General features: G+C 49.6%; 2 protein-coding genes and 1 long non-coding RNA gene across 6 annotated transcripts in view; 2 read left to right on the top strand and 1 right to left on the bottom strand.

Moving 5' to 3' along the window:
- CRIP3 (cysteine rich protein 3) overlaps positions 1–7,803 on the top strand; it is a 9,249-nt gene extending 1,446 nt beyond the window's left edge. Inside the window, exons 1-8 of one of the 2 annotated variants that reach the window (XM_032299481.1) lie at positions 4,211–4,554; positions 4,898–4,992; positions 5,407–5,464; positions 5,572–5,703; positions 6,775–6,846; positions 6,979–7,073; positions 7,168–7,225; positions 7,400–7,803. In XM_032299481.1, the coding sequence (XP_032155372.1) occupies positions 4,512–4,554; positions 4,898–4,992; positions 5,407–5,464; positions 5,572–5,703; positions 6,775–6,846; positions 6,979–7,073; positions 7,168–7,225; positions 7,400–7,461 (615 nt within the window). In that variant the 5' untranslated portion in view covers positions 4,211–4,511 and the 3' untranslated portion in view covers positions 7,462–7,803. Of the gene's footprint in view, positions 1–4,210; positions 4,555–4,897; positions 4,993–5,406; positions 5,465–5,571; positions 5,704–6,774; positions 6,847–6,978; positions 7,074–7,167; positions 7,226–7,399 lie in introns of those variants that run through there. The other variant, XM_032299480.1, reaches the window with a different exon arrangement.
- On the bottom strand, positions 7,737–14,932 carry SLC22A7 (solute carrier family 22 member 7). Of its 3 annotated transcripts, none has more exons than XM_032299477.1 (10): positions 14,428–14,931; positions 13,691–13,794; positions 13,404–13,558; positions 13,123–13,291; positions 11,965–12,088; positions 11,540–11,649; positions 10,803–11,017; positions 10,466–10,574; positions 9,044–9,250; positions 7,737–8,605 (listed from the first exon to the last, which is right to left on the bottom strand). In XM_032299477.1, exons 1-10 carry the CDS (start codon positions 14,815–14,817, stop codon positions 8,551–8,553), a joined length of 1,638 nt encoding a protein of 545 aa, XP_032155368.1. In that variant the 5' UTR covers positions 14,818–14,931; the 3' UTR covers positions 7,737–8,550. The 3 variants fall into 3 exon arrangements, with proteins under 3 accessions (XP_032155368.1, XP_032155369.1, XP_032155370.1); XM_032299478.1 differs by having other exon boundaries at positions 7,737–8,057; XM_032299479.1 differs by lacking the exon at positions 9,044–9,250 and having other exon boundaries at positions 7,737–8,057; positions 14,428–14,932.
- LOC116565728 lies at positions 13,770–14,293 on the top strand. Its single transcript, XR_004275567.1, has 2 exons — positions 13,770–13,848; positions 13,982–14,293. It is a non-coding gene; the product is annotated as an uncharacterized LOC116565728 (long non-coding RNA).
- Positions 14,933–23,293: the final 8,361 nt, after the last annotated feature.

Genomic DNA, 23,293 nt, shown 5'->3' with positions numbered 1-23,293 from the left:
ACACACACACACACACACACACACACACACACACACACACACACACAATTGGCCAGATGTGGTAACATGTGCCTGTAGTTCCAGCTACTTGGGAGGCTGAGGTGAGAGGATCACTTGAGCTCAGGAGGTTGAAGCTGTAGTGAGCTGTGATTGCATCACTGCACTTAGTCTGGGTGACAGAGTGAGACCCTGTCTAAAAAAAAAAAAAGCCATCTGCACTCTCATGTTTATTGCAGCACTATTCATAATAGACAAGATTTGGAAGAACCCAAATGTTCATCAACAGATGAATGGATAAAGAAAATGTGGAGAAAAGGGAACCCTCATACACTGTACACTGTATATGTACACTGGTACATATACACTATGGAGTACTATTCAGCCATAAAAAAGAATGAGATCCTGTCATTTGCAACAATGTGGATGGAATTGGAGGTTGTTATGTTAAGTTAAATAACCCAGGCACAGAAACAAACTGCATGTTCTCGCTTATTTGTGGGAACTGAAAAAACAGTTGAATTTCTGGAGATAGAAAACAGAATGACAGTTACCAGAAGTTGAGAAGGATAGTTGGTAGGGGTTAGGTTGGTTGATGGGTACAATAAAATACAGAGAATGAATAAGATATTGTATGTGATAGCACAACAGGGTGACTACTCCATAATAATTTAATAGCACATTTTAAAATAAAAGTATGATTGGATTGTTTATAATAACACAAAGGATAAATTTTTGAGGTGATGGATATCTCATTTACCCTGCTGTAATTATTACACATTTTATGCCTGTATCAAAATATCCCATATAGGTTGGGTACGGTGGCTCACGCCTGTAATCCCAGCACTTTGGGAGGCAGTTGGATCACGAGGTCAGGAGTTCAAGACCAGCCTGGCCAACATGGTGAAACCCGTCTCTACTAAAAATACAAAAATTAGCAGGCATGGTGGCATGCACCTATAGTTCTAGCTACTTGGGAGGCTGAGGCAGGGGAATTGCTTGAACCCGGGAGGCAGAGGTTGCAGTGAGCCAAGGTCATGCCACTGCACTCCAGCCTGGGCAACAGAGTGAGACTCTGTCTCAAAAAAAAAAAAAAAAGGCAGAAACAAGACAGTAAATTCAGTGGAAGCTAAAACTAATATTTTTCAAATTTGTTAAAGAAGCAGCCCTTCAAGAAACAGTTATAAAACTAAAGATCATGAAATATTCCCTAAAACAAGAAACAAATAATGAGAAAGTATAGAAAAGCTTGTTACAGTATGCAAGGCTTCCACCCTTTGAACTCAACAAGGATGCTAAAACAAGTGTTATAAGTAAAAAGTGCTGATGGAGACGATTCAGGAAACAGGACTATCAAATGGAAGTTCATAGACCCCAGTCCCTACCCCGTTACCCAGATGAAGGCCAAGAGGAGACACTTAAAACAGTGCTCCTTTCACCCAGCAGAGCACAGCACTGCAGTCCAACAATGAATTTGTTGCAAGCCCTTTCTCAACAGATTTGATGTAACAAAGAAACTTAAGAAAACTGTTTTACCTCCATCCTTCATGGAGGGATTTATTATTGTCTCCTCTGCTGGGATACTGGCACAAGTTTATCAGCTCTTCCCTCCAGCTCTTCGCCCAGGCTGGAGTGCAGCGGCATGATCTCAGCTCACTACAGCCTCAACTTCCTGGGCTCAGGCAATTCTCCCACCTCAGCCTCCCAGGTAGTTGGGATCACAGGCACATGCCACCATGCCCAGCTGATTTTTTGTAGAGACAGGGTTCACCATGTTGCCCAGGCTGGTCTCTATAACTCCTAGGCTCAAGTGGCCCACCTGCCTCAGCTTCCCAAAGTGCTGGGATTACAGGTGTGAGCCACAGCGTCTGTTCTTTAAAGTAGTTCTCTTCAGGTTCTATTATTGTTGTTGTTAAGACATTACTCATATACTATAAAATTCACCTTTTTAAAGTTCATGATCTTTAGTATATTCCCAAGGTTGTACAAACATTACTGTTATCTAATTCCCATAGAGAAGCTTTGAACCCATTAGTAGACATCTCCAATTCCACCTCCCCTCAACAGCCCCTGCCAACCACTAATCTACTGTCTGTCTCTATATATTTACCTATTCTAAATATTTCACATGCATTGAATCATACAATATGTGGCCTTTTGTGTCTTGCTTTTCTTGCTTAATGTTTTTATGGTTTATCTGTGTTGTAACATGCATCAGTATTACATTCTTTTTTATGGCTGAGCAATATTCTATCATGGTTATACTACATTGTGTTTATACATTTATCAGTTGATGAACTTTTGGGCTGTTTCTACTTTTTGACTATTGTAAATAGTACTGCTATGAACATTCATATATAAGTTTTTGTGTAGACATATATTTTCATTTCTCTTGGGTATATACCTAGAAGTGGAATTGCTGGGTCATATGGTAACACTATGTTTAACTTTTTGAGGAACTGCCAGACTGTTTTCCAGTTTGGCTGCACTATTATATGTTACCATCACAATGTATGAGACATCCGATTTTGCCGCATTATTGCCAACGTTTGTCTTCTTAATTATAGCCATCTAGTGGATGTAAAATGGTATCTCATTGTGGTCCTGATTTTCATTTCCCTAATGACTAATGATATTCAGCATCTCTTCATGTGCTTATTGGCCATTTGTATATCTCCAGAAAAATGTCTATTCAAATTCTTTGCTCAATTTTAATTGGGTTGTCTTTTTGTTATTGCATTATAAGAGTTATTTATATAATCTGGTTACTAGATCCTTACCAGATACGCAAATATTTTCTTCCATTCTGTGGATTTAAATTTATTGAAATGTCCTTTGAAGCACTATTGAGCTACTTTTAACCAATATTTTTCTGTGCCTGGTGGCTCATACCTATAATCTCAGTACTTAAGGAGGCCTAAGCAGGTGGATTGCTTCAACCACCAAAATTAGCTAGGTGAGGTAGAATGCGTATGTAGACCCAGCTATTTGAGGCTAAAGTGGATCGCTTGAGCCTGGGAGGTGGAGGCTGCAGTGAGCTATGATGCACCACTACATTCCAACTTGGCAACAGAATGATACCCTGTCTCAAATTAATTAATTAAAAAGCACAAATATTTAAAAATCCTAAACCAGATTAGAAATATGTAGTTGGTGTTCATTTTTATTTATTTATTTATTTTGAGATGGAGTCTTGCTCTGTCACCCAGGCCGGAGTGCAATGGTGCGATCTCAGTTCACTGCAACCTCCACCTCCCTGGTTCAAGAGAGTCTCCTGCCTCAGCCTCCCAAGTGTCTAGAATTACAGGCACCCGCCCTCACACCCAGCTAATTTTTGTATTTTTAGTAGAGATGGGGTTTCACCATATGGGCCAGGCTGGTCTTGACCACAGGTGATCCACCCACTTCAGCTTCCCAAAGTGCTGGGATTACAGATGTCAGCCACTGTGCCCAGCCGCCTTAAGCTTTACAAGCAAATAATTGTATACAGACCATGTTCTGAGGCCTCCAAACCAAGTCTTGAGTTCATTAAGGGATCCATCATAGTGATAGCTATAGTTTTTATAGCATTTATATGCCAGGCGCTGTTTGGGCACTCTATGTGTATTAACCTATTTAATTCTCATAACAATCATGTTAGGTAGAGACTTATGCTCATTGCACAGATGAGAAAATGGAGGCAGAGAGGGAGGTTAAGTAATTTGCCTGAAACCAAGAGTAGGATACCAGAGATGGACTCCAGATTTCGTTGCTTTCAACCACTTCCTATACTGCCAAAGAGGAATTAAAGCATTTCAAAGAATGCCTACTCCCTCGCTTTGGAGAGAGTAGTGTTTTCCTGGTGTCTGCACTGTGGACATTTTTCCTGTCTTTACCTGTCCAGAAACTAGCAGTGCTCCCCATCCAGGTGTCTTCGTTGCACATTTGCCTTCCCAGTCTGGAGTCCACTCGGCTTCAGGATCCTCTCTCCTCCCCATGGGTCTGACTGAGGCTTTTTTTTTTTTTTTTTTTTTTTTGACGGAGTTTCGCCCTTGTTGCCCAGGCTAGAGTGCAATGGCGTGATTTTGGCTCATCACAACCTCTACCTTCCGGGTTCAAGCGATTCTCCTGCCTCATCCTCCTGAGTGGCTGGGATTACAGGTATGCGCCACCAAGCCCGGCTAATTTTTTGTTTTTAGTAGAGACGGGGTTTCTCCATGTTGGTCAGGCTAATCTTGAACTCCCTACCTCAGGTGATCCCTTGCCTCAGCCTCCCAAAGTCCTGGGATTATAGGCGTGATCCGCCACAGCTGGGCCTGACCGAGCCTTTAATGCTCTTTGAAGTAACAGCGAAATAGCCTGTTTCTCAAATGGAGTGGTTCTAAATTTCTGGTAGCCAATGAGCGCCCAGGAACCGTGGATTCAGCCCAGTGAGGCTCAAAGCTGAGCGGTGGGTGGAGCCAGCGGAGGGGTCGGAATTGAGCCGTAGCCGCGGTACCTACTGTGTGCCGCGCGCCGCTGCCTGGAGCCGAGCTATGAGCTGGACCTGTCCGCGTTGCCAGCAACCTGTTTTCTTCGGTGAGGGCCGGGCTGAGGAAGGGGCGAAGATGGGGCAAATGAGAGCCGCTGGTTTCCCTGAGGACGGGAGAGCTGGCCACGGTGTGGTCCCAGACACCTTTTTCCACCTGCAGCGGCTGGTAGTCTCTGCACCACCACCTGCTTTCACTCAGGTCTTCTCCCCTCCTCTGAGAGTTCTGTGGGGAGTATGGCATCGGAGCAGGATGAAGCTGGCCTCCTGGAGACACTCATCTCCAGGGAGCAGGGCAGGCCAAGCTAATTCCCTAGAGGGCTGAAGGGGGAAAGGAGGGGCCCCACGCTTGGACAGTCTCCTCGCAGCTTTGTTCCACTTTGTCCTCCACAGCTGAGAAGGTGAGCTCCCTCGGCAAGAACTGGCACCGCTTCTGCCTGAAATGTGAGCACTGCCACAGCGTCCTGTCCCCTGGCGGGCATGCAGAGGTAAGGTCTGGCCAGGGAGCACTGATCTGTTTACATCATTGCCTCTCCACCCCCCAGGGACCAGCCCCCAATTTCAGCCCTGGAGGCCTGCCAAAGGGAACCTCAGTAGCCAACCCCTAGGGTGCCCACCTGGTGGACTGCACACCAGCCAGGATTTTGGGAACCTGTGACTGTGGACCCCATGGCTTTGTGGGTCAGGAAGGGTGGGAAGCAGCATCACCTCCTGAGCTGCTCTTGCTCTTCCTCCCTTGACCACAGTGGAAATTCTGGTATGCCAGCCCATCCCCCACCCCTCTTAGGCCCACCAGACTCAGCCAGTGAACAGACACACCTGGCAGCCTGTCTGGAGGGAAGGCCTGTGGGGCATGGCTCCTGTTGGCCCTGAGTAACCCACTTTCCTCTACCTGTGCCCAGCACAACGGGAGGCCATACTGCCACAAGCCATGCTATGGGGCTCTCTTTGGACCCAGGGGTAAGTACCAGCCTGAAAGGGGCCAGGGGTCAGCAGAAGCCTCCTTGTGGCTGGGAGCCACAAGGCTGGGTCAGGCTCAAGCCTGACCTCCCCTATTCTCTCCTCAGGGGTGAACATTGGTGGTGTGGGCTCCTACTTGTACAATCCCCCGACTCCCAGCCCTGGCAGCACCACTCCTCTCAGCCCCAGCAGCTTCAGCCCTCCCAGGCCAAGGACTGGCCGCCCTCAAGGCAAGAAAAGTAAGTGAGGCTGAGCTCAGCTCCTCCCAGTCCTCCTCCCAACCCTTCCCCAAGCTGGAGCAGGGGGTGGGCCAAGTGGAAGTCTCCTACCCAACCCTCTGCTTCACATTCTCACTACCTTTGTTCTTGGCAAAGTCTTCTCTGTCTACTCCCCTGCTCCTTTTTTTTTTTTTTTTTTTTTTTTTGTATTTCCTCATGTCAGCTGCTGAGTTAAGAGGTAAACTGTTAGGAGGCCAAGGCAGGCAGATCACAAGGTCAGGAGTTCCAGACCAGCTTGGCCCTCATGGTGAAACCCCCGTCTCTACTAAAAGTACAAAAATTAGCTGGACGTGGTGGCTGGCATCTGTAATCCTAGCTACTTGGGAGGCTGAGGCAGGAGGAATCATTGGAACCCAGGAGGCAGAGGTTGCAGTGAGCTGAGATCTCACAATTGCACTCCAGTTGGCAACAGAGCAAGACTCTGTCTCAAAAAAAAAAAGGGAGTAAATTGGGCTGATGGCATTATCCCCTCTCCTCCCATTTTACAGGTGAGGAAAGTGAGGTCCAGACAGGGCAAATGACCTTGTCCTTTCACAAAGCTAGTCAGAGGCAAGGCTGACCAGGAACTTAGGCCTCCCCCAGGCCAGGGCCATGGAAGGAATGACCTACAGGAGAGGGGTCATTGGGATAAGGCCAGCCCCTTACATTCTCCAACTTTTCTCCTCTGGTCCCTGTTCCTTCCCCCCATACTCTGGAGTAGGCAGTGACACTGTGCTCCCCAACACCTGACACCCTTGCCCTGGCCAGCTCCTGTATCAGCTCAAGTTTCCTGAAGATTGAGTTGCTGACAGGGTTGCAATGGTGGGAAGGAAGCAGGTTGTCCATGATACACATAGGGATGGGCAGGAGGTGGGGTCAAAGGGGGCTCATCTCTGGCCTGTGAAATGCAGATTATTGGGTGCCTGGGTGGGGCATTCTGGAATGAGCATGGCTTTTGGAAGAGGACAGAGCCATATGCAGGCAGGTGTTGGTGAGCCCTGCTTAGGCCCTCATCTCCACCTCAGACCTAGCCAGCGCCTCTTCCCCTTAAAGGCCTTCCGCATATGAAGACATTCACTGGGGAGACGTCGCTGTGCCCTGGCTGTGGGGAACCTGTCTATTTTGGTAAGTGACAATGGAAAGCTTGGAGAGGGGGATACAGGGTGGGTAGCAAGGGGCAAGGAGGTGATCCAAGGCATGTGGGTCTCCCTACTCTGCCCCTAAAATGGAAGAACTATCAGTTCTCTCCACCACCAGCTGAGAAGGTGATGTCATTAGGGAGAAATTGGCACCGACCCTGTCTGAGGTGTCAGCGTTGCCGCAAGACCCTGACTGCTGGGAGTCATGCTGAGGTGAGAAGGGCAGGGATGGGTGGTTATGTTGGGAGGGGGCTGGAGATGGGAAGAAAACTAGGCTGAGACAGCTCTCTTTCTCTTTGTGTCTCAGCATGATGGAGTCCCCTACTGCCACATCCCCTGTTACGGCTACCTGTTTGGCCCCAAAGGTGGGCAACCCCACCCCAGACGCCAGGCCTAAAGTATGGCATGTACATGGGCTATGGGGATGTGTGGACAACTTGGTTGTGGTTAAGCATACCCCGGCCCCTCCCAGTTACCTCCAGCCCTGAACCCTGCACGCACAGACCCAAGGCCTATGGTGATAGGGCTCTCTCTCTCAGGTGTGAACATTGGCGATGTGGGCTGCTACATCTATGACCCAGTGGAGATAAAATTGAATTGAGACGCTCACAGAAAAGGTCACCCTAACTCATCATTCTTCTCATCATTCCCCTCATGGTCCAATGGGAGCTACAGAAATCTCCAGTCCCATGCAGGTTGGGGAAAGTGGGATCCTGGGGGCCTGGTCAGAGGCTCCATGGTAGGCCAGAGTCTACACTTTCTCTGCCAATTTTTCCCTTTCCCATTTCTATCTGGTTAGGGAATAGCTCGTTTTGAAGGGTATCCTCCTCCTGGCCATCCCAACCCTTTTCCCCAGCAAATTCTGGAGCTTCAAGGTACTCATAAAACTTGTGTTTATTGAATTTCAGCCTCTCTGGTGTCTCCAATAAAATATTGGCTCCCATGCCTTCAACTCTTCTTTGGGCATGAGACCAGTGGGTTGGAGGATGGGGATTGTGTGGGAGTTGGGGGGGGGGCATGCATTGCCCTGCAGGTTGCCTCGGCGGTAGCAGGGCCAGCCATGAGAACAAAGAGCTCTGTTCTTTTTGTCCCCTTGGGCTGGCATTGGCAGTCCTAGCATCACACAGTAGACAGCATGCCCACCAGCCCCACTGGTACCAGAAGTCTCATATGATAGTCCTTTCCTTAGCACCATCTCTAGAAGAAGCACATCATTCAGCAAGTTATTTGAGCATAGCAACTCATTTGGCATGGTAGGGCCTGCCAAGAGGCTTCATTATCCATTTGGTAGATGAACACACTGAGGCTCAGAGAGGGAAAGCCACATGCCCAAGGTCACACAGCAAGTTAATGGTGAAGCCGTCATCAAAGCCCAGGGCAGACTCGGTGGCTTCCTATCCAGGGCTCTTCCGACAGCTCCTTACCACTGCCCCAACCCAAGGGGCACCTTTATTTACAGAATCCTCCCCAGCCATGAGAGGGGTGCCCAGCAGCCCACTGCATTCTGGGAAGTCGACTGTTCCTGGAAGCCAAATAATCAGTGTTGGATGAGCACAGGGAGTAGGTACCGGTGGCAACTCCAGCCCTTGGCAGAGGGTTTGATACTCCCAGCCTGAGTTGTAGGACCTGCGCTTCTGGTCTCCCAGCTCCTGCTGCAGAGCTTCTGTGGAGGGCCTGCCTCTGCTCCCACTTAGTTCTGGACCTGCTTCATAGGCATCTCTTCCTCCTGGAGACTGGTTGGGGCTCTAGGAAGGAGTCACAGGCGATGATGGGGTTTAATCCCTGAGCCTGCCTCCCCAGCCTGCCCCATCAGGGCTGTCCCAGGGCTCTCCCCAGCTCCTGGTATACAAACACCTGTACTCCCATAAGTGATTCACACATATGCTTGTACACACCCCTGATGTGTAGGCATACTTGAGTGTGCACACATACACATCTTTCTGAACGACCTTATGCATTTGTGTTCATACACACGTATGGACTCATATATACATTTATGCTTACAGTTTACGTATCATGGGTCATGCACCTTGAAACACTCACTTGTGCACACTCACATACATGCACCAAGTACACATGCGCAGATATATTTTCCCATCTGAATCCTAAGGTGTCAGGTATCTGAGTACCTGCATCCATCTGCATGTGCTCACCCATACACAGACACAGTCCTGTGCACACACCTCTTTCTCTCCACGTCTTGGATGGTTTCTGGCAGCTGTGCTTGCCTTGTCTCTGGCAGCAGGAGGGCGGTGCAGGCAGCCAGCAGGGCGATCCCCCCATAAACAAGCTTGGGCAGCGACAGCCACACTCCATCCAGCAAGGCCGCCAATGGGGCCAAAGAGCCCCCCAGCCGGCCCACCAGTGCAGTCAGCCCCATCCCTGTCTGCCTGTTCAGAGAAAGAGAATGAGGGAGGCAGATGGTGTTCACACCTACCTGGGGTCTTGCCCCACAGGGCTCCCCTCAAGGGCAGGCATACGCTGATGCCCCCTACTCTCCATATAGCTAAGGAAACTAGGACTTCTTTCAGTTTGTTTTCCCACCCACCTTCAGGCCAGAAGGCCCCAAGCCAGCACCCACCAGAGGATGGGGCCGCCATTCTGACAGAGTACCAATCAGGTACCACTGAAAGAGAAGAAAAGTAACCAGACTGGGATAAGGAAAGGGTGATGTGGAAGGAAGAAGGTCAGTAGTTTGTTTGAGGAGACAAAGCTTTTTCTTAACTTGACCAGAAGCCTAGAAGTTTCCTCTTCCCACCTGCCAAGAGCTAGCTGAAAGAGCCCTGGGCCTTTCAAGGGGTTCCCTTTGGGACAGTCCTTAGGGGCATCTCTGCCTTCCAGGGGTGAATGCGATGGGGGTAGGCAGAATGGGGCTTCATGGGGCTGTTTTCTTTATTATTATTTTTTATTTAAAATTTTTTAATTTGTTTGAGGAGTTTCTCACCCAGGCTGGAGTGCAATGGCACGATCTCATCTCACTGCAACCTCCACTTCCCAGGTTCAAGTGATTTCTCCGGCCTCAGCCTCCTCAGTAGCTAGGATTACAAGCATGTGCCACCACGCCCAGCTAATTTTGTATTTTTAGTAGAGATGGAGCTTCACCATATTGGTCAGGCTAGTCTCAAACTCCTGATGTCAAGGTACCTGCCCACCTTGGCCTCCTGAAGTGCTGGAATTACAGGCATGAGCCACAGTGCCCAGCCTTGGGGCTGTTTTCTTAAAAGGCCCAGAGAGGATGTCTGACTTGGCTCAGGGTCACCTAGTACAGAAGATAAGAGGCCCTGTCTTCTCCAAGACTGGGGTAAACACAGAGTGCCCTGATTAGCTCTGTATTCTGGGTGTAGTATAGAGAATGAGTGAGAGGCTGCGTGTGGTGGCTGATGCCTGTAACACCAGCACTTTTGGAGGCTGAGGCGGGAGGATCACTCCTGAGGCCAGGAGTTTGAGACCAGTCTGGGTAATACAGCAATACCCCATCTCTACCAAAAATTAAAAAAAAAAAAAATGAGTGAGAGAGACCAGGTTGTGGTGTGTGTATGTAGAAGTGTTGGTTAAGACACATGACTAACAAGCCCCACACCCAGGTCGGTTGTAGGCTCCCTCACCTGAGCACAGTAGGGTACAACTCCGAAGTGAACAGGTAGGCAGTGGTGAAGGCAGCTTCAGAAAAAGCTTTTCCTATCACCGCCAGGGCGGTGCTCCAGGACTTCATGTCTGGAGGGAAGGGGGTTCAGGTAGTGAGAGGGCTGTGAAGAGGGAGGGTTTCCTGGATAGAGGGCAGAGTCTCCAGAGTGGGCTGGAACTTAAGTCTGAGCTCACTGGGTAAGGGCGGGGAACTGGGGGAGGAGTGGGTTCTTGGCCAGAAGGTGGGGTCTCCGGGGGAGTGGGCGGGGTTCCTGGCCCGGCTTCTTGAGTGGGCAGAACCTATGGGCCTGGGCTCACCAGAGGACATTAGCAGTCTAGTGCCTAGCGCCAGGCTGGTGCCCAGCAGTGTCCCGGCTTGCGTGAGGTGGCGTCCTGCGTGGCTCACCGACAGGTAGACCAGCAGCTTGGAGGGCAGTTCCACCATCCCAAACAACAGCTGCGTCTGATATATGTTCAGCCCCAGTCCTGACACATCCAGACTCAGGCCGTAATAGGAGAAGTTCACTCCGAACCTGAAAGGAGTCACAGTGCCACTCGGGGTACCCTCCTTCCCATCCCTCTTTGTTTGTCCTCTCTTCTCAGGAAGACTTGGCCTTTTACAGGGACAATCTCCTTCGATCTCCACTTCCCACCTCCTCCCCGCAAGGACCTTCCCTGACATCCATGATGACCTCTGAGGGTGCAGCATGCGCCTGCCGTTGGTCAAAGTTCCTTTACCCTAATTTTCACAGCAACTCTGACATGGAACTGACAACAGCCCATTTTACAGAAGGAACATTGGGGCTCGGAGTGGCTAAGTGATCTGTCTCTGTCCAAGTAAGGAGGTGGGAGTCTGAACTTGAACTCATGCGTCTCTGCTGCCTGCTTCATTTTCTGACTTCGCTGGGCAGATTGCCCACAGAGGCTTATTCTCCTCTCCTCCACAGTTACACTCAACTTGTCCCTCAGAGCCCTTCCCATACTCAGCACTAGCCTGGAGTCCGCTCCTCTCTCCCACCACACCCACACCAGACCCAATGCAGCCTCCTCCTCACCACACCACCATGCAGCACAGTGAGATGTGTCGGAGCTGTTGCGTTCGGAATAGGTCTAGGTATGAAGGTCTTCGGACCACCCGTTCCCTGGCGGCCACTTTGCTCACAGCCTGGTAGGGAAGGAAGTGAGGCTGTAACATCGGAGTTGGTTATGTGGTCTCAATGGGACACAATGCTCTCCCCCGCCCCTTCTATTCCATCCACAGTGGTGGGGGTGGAGATGCACACAGCAGCTGAGAAGAGTGGGTCTCGAATGATGCATGTGGCCCACTGGAGCCAGGTAGGACATCCTAAACAGTTCCAAACTCTCCACTGGGGCCAGGGGCTTTTCCTGCCATATATGGTGGCTCTGGGAGGGAGGCACTTGACACAGCCCACCCCCACCACACACATATATGCATGTTCACACACACATTCACCCTTACCTCCTGGCTGAGGTTGTCCTCACCTACTGGCCGCCCGTTGAGCCTGGCACAGTGGAGCAGGTACCTGTGGGCCTCTTCCACACCGCCCTGGGTCAGAAGCCAGCGTGCAGACTCAGGCACCCACCTAGGGATAGGCAGGAGGCCCTTCAGCCAGAAAGTCATGACCCTAAGCCACATCTTCCTGGACATACAGCAGGCTCTCAGCTTCCAGGCTTTTGCTTATGTAGAGCCTGGAACATCATCTCCTCCCTAAGTCCTCCACATTTGATGAACTCTTATTCATCTTTTAATGCCCAATGTAAAAGCCACCTCTGGGCTGGGTGTGGTGACTCATGCCTGTAAATCCCAACAATTTTGGAGGTCAAGGCAGGAGGGTGGGTTTGAGCCCAGGAGTTCAAGATCAGCCTGGTGAGACCCTGTCTCTACAAAAAATTAAAAAATAAATATTAGCTGGGTGTGGTGGCACACACCTGTAGTCCCAGCTACTCAGGAGGCTAAGTCAGGAGGATCACTTGAGCCTGGGAGATTGAGGCTTCAGTGAGCTGTGATTGTGCCACTGTACTCCAGTGACAGAGCGAGACCTTATCTCAAAAAAATAATAAAAATAATAAAAGCTACCTCTTTCCACACTTCCTTGCTCAGACCTAGGTCCTCCATAGCCTGGGAGTCCCTTACTCAACTGAATTGTCCTTACCCTCAAGACCAGCTCCTAGCACCAGCCACCCACTTCTCCCATGGGTGGCAGGAGGGAATGGGAGGGAGGAGATACAGACATGCAGATATATCCAGAAAGGCCACCCAAGGCCAAGTCATCTTTGGGAGGCAATATAGTGCCCACCCTGCCTGTCCTCCCACTCTCTTGCCTGAGCTCCCCACCACCATGCTGGCCCTGCCACCTCCCCCCTCTCCAAGGGGCCAGCCTCAGTTTGTGCTTGGCTCTGTCTTTGTCCCTGTCTCTCTCTTTCTCCCGGTTCCTTGCCATCTTCTTTCTACTGATCTCTGTCTCTCTGTTGCTTTTTCTCTGTGTTTCTTTCTGTCTCTTGGTCACTCTGTTTCTTTCCCTTCATCTCTCAATCTCTGTCTTCAAATCTCAGACTCTGATCAATCCCATCTTTGACTTCCTGTATCTCGTGCTCCCCAGCTGCCTGCAGTCCTCACCAGAGGCTGAGGATGCCTGGGGCACAAGGCAGGGTGACAGCTAGCAGAAGCCATCGCCAGTCCCGTATCAGGTACCCAACCAGGGCCAGCAGCATCACGCCTCCTGTCCAGAAGGTGCTGCTCAGGACCCCGGCCACGGTGCGGTGCTCCACATCCAGCCACTCCAGCTCTGGACCAGGGCAGGAGACAGATGGTTAGTGAGGCTGAGATGGGCTCAGCCTCACTGTGACAGCTGCCTTCTTCCAGCCCTCTGGGTCCTGCCTGTTTCTTGCCTGCCTCACCCAGTGGCATCACGATGATGGTGAAGCCAGCCAGGGCTGAGCCAGTGAGGGTGCGGGTGATGGCGAACATTACATAGCTGACGGAGGCTGCAGATGCCAGGCCCAGCACCAGGGTACTCACATAGGCCACCAGCAACAGACGCCGCCGCCCAAACCTGCAAAGGGGTCATGCGGGGTCAGTTTCCTGTGGAGGGAGGGTCTAAGACACAGGTAGACTAGGCTCAACCCCAGCTAGTGGGAGAAAGTTCCCCCAGCCTGTTTCTTATTGGCCCAAAGCCTCACCTCACCTGTCGGACAGATATCCAAAGGCTACAGCCCCCACCAGCACACCGGTGAAGAAGAAAGTGGACGCAGCTTTGTTCAGGCCTTTCTGCTCACACACCAGATCCCACTGCAAGGACAGGCAGAAAGGGACCTCCTATGAACATCAGCCCCTCTCCAGCAGGTACCAGCTCCTCCTCTCCAGACCCTGGAGACTTCTGAGGCCAACTGTGCCATTCTGGTACCTCCATGCCAGATAATAAACCTCCCAACAATTCACGCCAGCTTAGTGAGTGGGAAACTTTGTCCCTCCCCAGTCCTGCAGCCTCAGCTTCTTCCCAAGACAGGCCTCATCCTGCTGCCTCCCAGGAAGACTCTACCTCCACTCACATTCCACCTCCAGATGGATTATGTAAATACCAACCTGGGACTGGAAAAAAGGGAGGGAGAAAAGAGACCTCTACTGTTTCTCTACTGTTTCTCCTTTCCTTCTCAGCTCTTTGTCCCAACTCCCTGAAGCCACTTTAGCCCTTCCCTGCCTTAATCACCTACCAATTAGTGATGATAATAACAGTTCTTGTGTATAAGCCTGTTATTACAAGCCATCAACTACAAGTGCTTTGTATTCATAGCCCCCATCTACAGATTGGTAAACTGAGACTCTAAGAGGTAAAGTAATATATCTAATGCCTACACAGTAACCACCCAAGGCAATGGTAGGCCTATCCCTCTCACATGTCTCTCAACTTCTGGGTGTAAGTACCTCAGTTGCAATGGTGGAGGAGAACTCTGAGCGGTCGTACTCCCAGCCCTGAGAGCAGGTCACCGTGGCAGGTTCATCCTCCAGCTCCCCACGGCTCTGCCCTTCACCCAACGTGGTGTTGAGGAGAGCCTGGGGGTAGGCAAAGCGGAGGCAGGAGCTAAGCGTGCCATCAGGCTCCCGGGGAAGGTGGGCCTCCAGCCACGCATCCTGATGGCTGAAGTTGGCAGGGGCACCTGGCAGGGCACATCGGTGGGCAGGCACGGCAGCCAGGAAGATGGGCAGGAGGAAGTGCAGTGGTAGCAGCACTCGGGGCAGGGCCAGCAGTGCCACATTCCGCAGTTGGAAAGGCCCAAAGCCGCCCACCTGTTCCAGCAGCTCCTCAAAGCCCATGCTGCTCACCCACCAACTGTTTCAGGTGCAGCCTCCGTCTAGTATCCAGCCAGCTCAAACTGCCCACCACATAGACCCTTGGACTCTGCAGGTGGGAGTGGCTGGGCTGAGTGGAGAGCCTGCAGCCAGAATCCAGCCCTCAGGGGCTGGCCCAGGACTGGGCCCTCCCCAGCAACCCAGGTCTCCAGGGACCCCTACCTGTCTGGCCTGGTGCCTAGGGAAAGGGGAAGCCATCCAGAGGTCACTATTCATGACTCTGGGGCTTACCGATTAATGCTCAGGGACCAAGTAGAGGAGCTTCAGGCTACCATGATGAAGTAACTGGGTGATGGCATAGGAGGTGAGCCTCTAGTCCCTTGGTCAGCAAAGCTCCAAAGATCCCTAAGAAGAGGAGGCCCCTGGGGCATGGGGCTAGCTCTCCCGGGGTGCCCTTTGTCCTATGAGACCTTAGGTCAGCCTTGCCTATTTGCAGCTACAGCCATGGCCTGGCTGACAGTCCGGGATTCAGGGCTGAAAGCTGGATCCCAACCAGGTTTCTTTCTGCTGACCCAGGAGGCCTCCTTGCATCCCTCTCCCCCGCTGGCAGCTGATCCCTTAGCCTAAGACACACTGTGATCACACTGGGCAGCTTGACCTCTCCGAGGGTCCCAGACTCATCCCATTCTCACTTCACTCAGGGGCTCTCCCCATACATATGGTTCCAACTGCCTGCCCCATTCTCCTATTGCCAGGAGCTTCCTAAATTACCTTTTGGAGGGGTAGGGAATGGTGGGGGACACGTTGCCAAGGTCTTGCCATAGGCATCTACAATGCCTAACATTACCTTTGGAGAGGTAGGGAATGGGGGGCATTGCCAAGGTCTTGTCGTAGGTACCTGCAATGCCTAAGACTCAATGCTCAATCTGACCCTCTCGCTCAATTCTCAATCATGGTCCCTGAAGCAAAAGCACAGCAGAAACTATCAATATCCAGTTTATTCCCATCTGATTCTCTAAACACCAGGCTGGCAGAACCACTAGTTTTTTGTTTGTTTGTTTTTTTTGAGACGGAGTTTTGCTCTTGTTACCCAGGCTGGAGTGCAATGGCGTGATCTCGGCTCACCGCAACCTCCGCCTCCTGGGTTCAGGCAATTCTCCTGCCTCAACCTCCTGAGTAGCTGGGATTACAGGCACGCGCCACCATGCCTAGCTAATTTTTTGTATTTTTAGTAGAGACGGGGTTTCACCGTGTTGACCAGGATGGTCTCGATCTCTTGACCTTGTGATCCACCCGCCTCGGCCTCCCAAAGTGCTGGGATTACAGGCGTGAGCCACCGTGCCCGGCCAGAACCACTAGTTTAATCTAGCTGCTACTCTGAACAGGTCAGAAAACTAAAGGTAGGGTGGGGACCTGCTGGGGCCACGCGATGACTCAGCAGCACAGCTGAAGAATGGACCAGGTCCCTGACTCCAGACCAGGAATCTCACCTTTGACCCAAGCTGCTGAGCTGGTGATGTCTCAGTCTGTTCCAGGCTGGGCTCCCTGAGAAAGCTCTGGGAAAGGAGTGAAATCGATGACGTGTCATGTTTTTGTTTTTATTTTTGAGATGGAGTCTTGAACTGTCGCCCAGGCTGTAGTGCAGTGGCATGATCTTGGCTCACTGAAATCTCCGCCTCCTGGGTTCAAGCAATTATCCTGCCTAATCTTCCCGAGTAGCTCGGACTACAGGCATGCGCCACCATGCCCAGCTAATTTTTTTGTATTTTTAGTACAGATGGGGTTTCACCTTGTTGGCCAGGATGGTCTTGATCTCCGGACCTGGTGATCTGCCCACCTTGGCCTCCCAAAGTGCTGGAATTACTGGTGTGAGCCACCGTGCCTGGCGGGCATGTTGTGTGTTAATGGGGGTGCTGACAGTCATGGAGTGAGGGCTGTGATGGGAAGCAAGAGGTAGCTAATGGTGGTGGCAGTGACAGGGGCTGACAACAAGAAGAGACATTTGTTGAGTCTCTAGTGCATCCTCAGCATTTTGGAGGGTACACAGATGCCTCGGACACAGTCCTTACCCTTAGGGAGCTTATAGGAGGGTTAAAATAAGCCACCCCTCCCTGCCTTCAGCTACCCCTTTCAACCCATTCTTGACACTGGCCACAGTGAACATTTAAACACAGGTCTAAGAGGATCACATCCCTGTTTAAAACTCTTCACTAGCTTCTACTAGTAGAAGGGGGAAAGTCCAGCTCCTTAGCTTGGCCCCTGTGACTTCCCTAGGACCACTTCCTCTCCCCCAGCCCACCCCTGAGCCCTCCCCAACATGCCCCCTTGCCTCCAGGTCTCTGCACACATCAGCTCGTCGGCATGTCACACCCTAGTGTGGTCCCTTGGACAACATGGCCTCCTCCTCTTTCACCAAATGGATTCCCAGGGCTCCCTGAAGACCAGCTCAAGAGGAGACACTTCCACCCCTCTCACCCTCACTCATGTGTGACCTCACACTGTTGATTCCTCCCTCGTTTAATACTATGTAATCGTATTATTTATATAAAATGCATAAAATATCATAACACTTTGCAGCTCCAGAGAGGTAAGTTTTTTGGTCACCTGATCTCCACGTCCCATCCAGTGTCTCCACAGGGTAGTACACTGAAGTTTTTCCACAGCCAGACAAGACAGTCAAGGAGACCAACCTCAGCCATTGTCTGTGACGCCTTATATTTCACAATGGGAATTTCTCTCCTGCTTTAATATCAGAAATAGCTGATAATCATATACTGCTTACCTCTCCCTCTTGACATGGGCTCCTAGGAAACTCAATCTAAATCTGCAGTTCTGGCTGGCCATGGTGGCTCACACCTGTAATCCCAGCACTTTGGGAGGCTGAGGCGGGTGGATCACCTGAGGTCAGGGGTTTGAGACCAGCCTGGCCAACATGGCGAAACCCCGTCTCTACCAAAAATACAAAAAATTAGCCAGACATGGTGGTGAGCACCTGTAATCCCAGCTACTCAGGAGGCTGAGGCAGGAGAATCGCTTGAACCCAGGAGGCGGAAGTTGCAGTGAACTGAGATCACACAATTACCCTCCACCCTGGGTAACAAGGGCGAAACTCCGTCTCAAATAAATACATAAATAAATAAATAAATATGCAGTACCTTTCTACAGAGAATAATTTGGCATTAATTTTACCCTGGCTCCATCTTATTCTCTGGCCTTATCCCATATGGAAGCTCTCTTCTCTGATGTCATTGAGGAATGATGGTGACAGTGAGCATGATGGTTGATGATGGAGCTGGACAGGCAGGTATGAAATGCTGAGTCTTACCAGAGGATAGATAGATCAACTCTGAGTCACCAGGTAAGAGCTGGCTTTGATTGGATTGTAACCATCCTCCCACCCCTCCAACCTGGGAATTCTAACCTGAGCTTAGAGGCCAAGGTAGAGACCTTTATTTATACCAAACTGGATGGTGAAGAGCCTTGTGCAATGGAAAAATAACAACTCCTGGCCAGGCACAGTGCCTCATGCTTGTAATCCCAGCACTTTGGGAGGCCAAGGCAGGAGGATCACTGGAGGTCAGGAGTTCGAGATCAGCCTGGCCAACCTCGTGAAATCCCCGTCTCTACTAAAAATACAAAAATTAGCTGGGAATGGTGGTGCTTGCCTGTAATTCCAGCTACTCAGGAGGCTGAGGCAAGAGAATTGCTTCAACAGGGACCTGGGAGGTGGAGGTTGCAGTGAGCCAAGATGGCACCACTGCACTCCAGCCTGGGCTACAGCATAAGACTCCGTCTCAAAAAAAAAAGAAAGAAAGAAAGAAAAAAAGAAAATTCCTTAATTGGAATTATTACTAGGATTATTGAAAGTTTCAGGAAAAATGCATTCCTGAAGCAAACAATTTGAGATTGCTTGCAATACGGACTTCTTATACTTTAGACCATTTACTCTTTTGCCCCCCATTGAGTGACTTCAGATGACCTACCCATCTTAATTGGGGCTTCAGTGACCATTAACCATTGCTGGAACCCATGTAATCACTTCCTACACTGATGATGGTGACAATGACAAATCAATTGCAGTGGTAAGTATGATAATGGATGGTATAATAGTAAGGGAGGCGGGGATCCTGGTGATGAAAGTGATGGTGACTGGGGTGATTGGAGCAGAGATAATGAGGTGGGGCTAGGGCCACTGGTAGCAGTGATGTGGTCATAAGGGTAGTGGTGGTGATGGTGGTAATGATGGTAGTGGTGATGTGATGGTGGTAATGATGGTGGTGATGTGATGGTGGTAACGATGTTGGTGGGGATGTGGTGATGGTAATGATGGTGGTGGGGATGTGATGATGGTGGTGGTGATGTAGTGATGGTGGTATCGATGGAGGTGATGTGGTGATGGTGGTAATGATGTTGGTGGGGATGTGGTGATGGTAATGATGTTGGTGGGGATGTGGTGATGGTAATGATGGTGGTGGGGATGTGATGATGGTGGTGATGATGTAGTGATGGTGGTAATGATGGAGGTGATGTGGTGATGGTGGTAATGATGGTGGTGGGGATGTGATGATGGTGGTAATGGTGGTGGTGGTGATGTGGTGATGGTGGTAATGATGGTGGTGGGGATGTGGTGATGGTAATGAAGGTGGTGGGGATGTGATGATGGTGGTGATGATGTAGTGATGGTGGTAATGATGGAGGTAGGGATGTGGTGATGCTGGTAATCGTGGTGGTGGTGATGGTGGTAATGATGGTGGTGGAGATGTGGTGATGGTGGTAATGATGATGTTGGTGATGTGGTCATGATGGTGATAGTTTGGGAGAAGAATGTCTGTGATCTGAGTGAGGATGAAGCTACTAATGGTGGATAATGAAAACAGAGGTGGGAATGTGGTAAAATTGATGGTGGTGGTAATGGGTGGTGTTACACCACTTGAAGTTTAAAGGTGAGGAGCAATGCAGAAGACGCCACTTGGAGCTGCTGAAAATGTGCTTATGTCATATTCTCTCTGAGCCATGGCCATGCAGCCTCTCCTTCTCTATCACCTCATTACCCTGAGCAATGAGCAGGCTTCTGAATCCCCTGAGGACTTAGAAAGGTCACTCTAAGTCCTTTAGCCTTGGGTTGGCCCCAACTCTTGTCCTGGCCTTGACTCATCAGTACCCCATGGGAAAATCTCAGCAGGCCCCAGCGTCTGATGATTAGAGTCACAAGACCCTCTACATTCCTACCCCTGTGTCTTTTCTGAAGGGCCCCTCTCTAGCAAGAAAGGTTCCTCCAAATGTACCTGGTCTGTGGCTCCCATCTAGCCCCTGACAGAGCAAACTTGCTCAATCCGTGTATTTCTCTGTGCCCCTTTCTGGGGGAGAACAGGGAGAAGGTCTGCCAGGGGCCAGGGAGGCCCTCACACGCAGACCATCAGGTAGTCCCTGACAGCCATGCTGGGCCTCAGGAAGCCAATGTGCCTGAAGTCTCAGGATCCTGAGGGTGGGAGGTGGGCAGAGAGTCTCTGCAATGCCTTAAAGCCCTGTTCTGCAACACAGCCTCTCCTGGCTCCAAGCCCAGCCCTGCTCCCTCCTCTTTCCTCTCTTTCACTCCCAGATTCATGACTGTGACTCGCCACACTGAACTACATGCAGCAGTCTCACAGTACCCCCCGACCCCCATTATGCCCGTGCTGTTCCTCCTCCTGAGGATGTCCTCTCTTCTATCTGGCCAGCTCCTGCTTGTCCTTCAAAATTCAATCCAGGAGGCACATCTCTCTCTGGGGGTCTTCCTTGAAGCTCTCAGTCTGGGCTGGAGTTCCTCCCTATGCTTTGAGTATCAGGGAAATGAAAGTGAATTTCCAATCACCTTTTTTTTTTTTTTTTTGAGACCACGTTTTGTTCTGTTGTTCAGGCTGGAGTACAGTGATCATAGTTCAATACAGCATCAAATTCCTGGGCTCAAGTGATCCTCCTGCCTCAGCCTCCTGAGTAGCTAGGACTGCAGGTGTACACCATCACACCTGCAATGCCTTAAAGCCCTGTTCCTCAACACAGCCTCTCCTGGCTCCAAGCCTGGCCCCAGCCACCACCTTGAGGGCTTCGTCTCAGTGCCTGCTCAGTGCCTGACATCTGACATAACCTCTAGCACATGTGGGGCTCAGTAATAGTCTGCCCAATTAGTTAGGTTAATGGGTTGTGTGAATGAATGATAGATTAAATAATGAATGAATAATCCATGACATTCTTTCATTCAGTCTCAATAATAATCAAGAAAATTTAAAAATGCAATAAGGTACTATTTTTTATTGATTTAATTATCTGGGGGATTTCTCCTAGAATTAGACTTGAAGAAATAATATAGGTTGGAGCCAAGAAGTTCTAGTGACAAGTTTGGCATGATTTGAAATAGTGAAAAGTTGGAAAGAGTGATGAAAAATCAATATGGAACTGGTTAAGGAGATTATGGAACATTCATACCATGGAATAGGACATGGCCATTAAAAAGAACACAAGAATTCTCATCATTGCGGGTGAAACTGTAAAATGATGTAGCCATTTTGGAAAAGTTTGGTAATTATTCAAAATGTGAAACATAGCATTGCCATATGATCTAGCAATTACACTCCTAGGTATATACCCAAGAGAAGTGAATGCATATATCCACACAAAAACTTGTACACAAATGTTTATAGCAGCGTTACTCATCATAGCCTAAAGCAGAAACAACCCGAAGTCCATTAACTGATAAATGGATAAACAGAATGTGGTATTTCCATACAATACAATATTATTTGGCAATAAAAAGGAATGAAGTATTCATAAATGCTACAATATGGCAGTACCTTGAAAACATGCTAGGTGAAAGAAGATAGTCACCAAAACATCATATATATATATTATATGTATAATATATATTTTAGATGGAGTTTCACTCTGTTGCCCAGGCTGGAGTGCAGTGGTGCATTCTCAGCTCACTGCAACCTCTGCCTCCCAGATTCAAGCAATTCTCCTGCCTCAGCCTCCCAAGTAACCGGGATTACAGGTGCGCACCAGTACACCTGGCTAATTGTATTTTTAGTAGGATGAGATTTTACCATGTTGGCCAGGCTGGTCTTGAACTCCTAACCTCAAGTGATCCACCTGCCTTGGCCTCCCAAAATGCTGGGATTAGTGCTGTCCAGGTGCTGTCAGCCACTGCACCTGGCCAACATAATATGTTATATGACTTAATTTATATGAAATGTCCAAAATAGTCAAATCTTTAGACCGAAGGTACATTAGTGATTGCTTAGGGCCATGGGCTGTGGTAAAACAGAGTGACTGGAGCCAGGCGCAGTGGCTCACACATGTAATCCCAGCACTTTGGGAGGCCGATGTGGGTGGATCACAAGGTCAGGAGATTGAGACCATCCTGGCTAACATGGTGAAACCCTGTCTCTACTAAAAATACAAAAAAATTAGCTGGGCGTGGTGGTAGGTGCCTGTAGTCTCAGCTACTCGGGAGGCTGAAGCAGGAAAATCACTTGAACCCGGGAGGCGGAGGTTGCAGTGAGCCAGGATCGCACCAATGCACTCCAGTCTGAGCAACAGAACAAGACTCCATCTCAAAAAAAAAAAAAAAAAAGAGATAGTGACCGTAGGGAGTGTCTTTCCGGGGTGATGGGAATGTTCTAAAATTGATTGCTGTGATGGTTGTACAACTCTGAATACACTGAAAACCATTGAGTTGTACAATTTAAATTGGTGAATTATATGGCGTATAAATTATATTTCAATAAAGTCATTTTTTAAAAGGATGAAGATCTGTATTTTAAGACATATTTGGTCATAAAAAGCATGTTTCAGCTAGGCATGGTGGCTCACACCTGTAATCCTTTTTGTTTTTTGTGTTTTTTTTGAGACAGAGTTTCACTCTAGTAGCCCAGGCTGGCATGTGTGATCTCAGCTCACTGCAACCTTTGCCTCTCGGGTTCAAATGATTCTCCTACCTCAGCCTCCCAAATAGCTGGGATTACAGTTACCCACCACCATGCCTGGCTAATTTTTCGTATTTTTTTTTTTTTTAGTAGAGATGGGGTTACACTATGTTGGCCAGGTTGGTCTTGAACTCCTAACCTCATGATCCGTCCACCTCGGCCTTCCAAAGTCCTGGGATTACAAGCGTGAGCCACTGTGTCCAGCCTTCACGCCTGTAATCCTAATACTTTGAGAGGTTGCAGCCAGTGGATCACTTTAGCCCAGGAATTCAAGACCAGCCCAGGAAACATGGCGAAACCCAATCTCTGTTAAAAAAAAAAAAAAAAAAAAAATTAACTGTGCCTGGTGGGATTCACCTGTGGGTCTAGCTACTTGGGAGGCTGAGGTGGGAGGACCACCTGAGCCCAGGACTGGGAAGATGGCATTGAGGCTGCAGTGAGCCGTGATTGTGCTGCTGTGCTCCAGCCTGGTGACAGAGTGAGACGCTGTCTAAAAAAAAAAAAAGCCGGGCACGGTGGCTCAAGCCTGTAATCCCAGC

This window comes from Sapajus apella, unplaced genomic scaffold (genome assembly GCF_009761245.1).
Source record: "Sapajus apella isolate SASKATOON/1434 unplaced genomic scaffold, GSC_monkey_1.0 scaffold41, whole genome shotgun sequence".
NCBI classification, from domain to species: Eukaryota; Metazoa; Chordata; class Mammalia; order Primates; family Cebidae; genus Sapajus; species Sapajus apella.
This window is presented reverse-complemented; position numbering and strand designations above follow the sequence as displayed.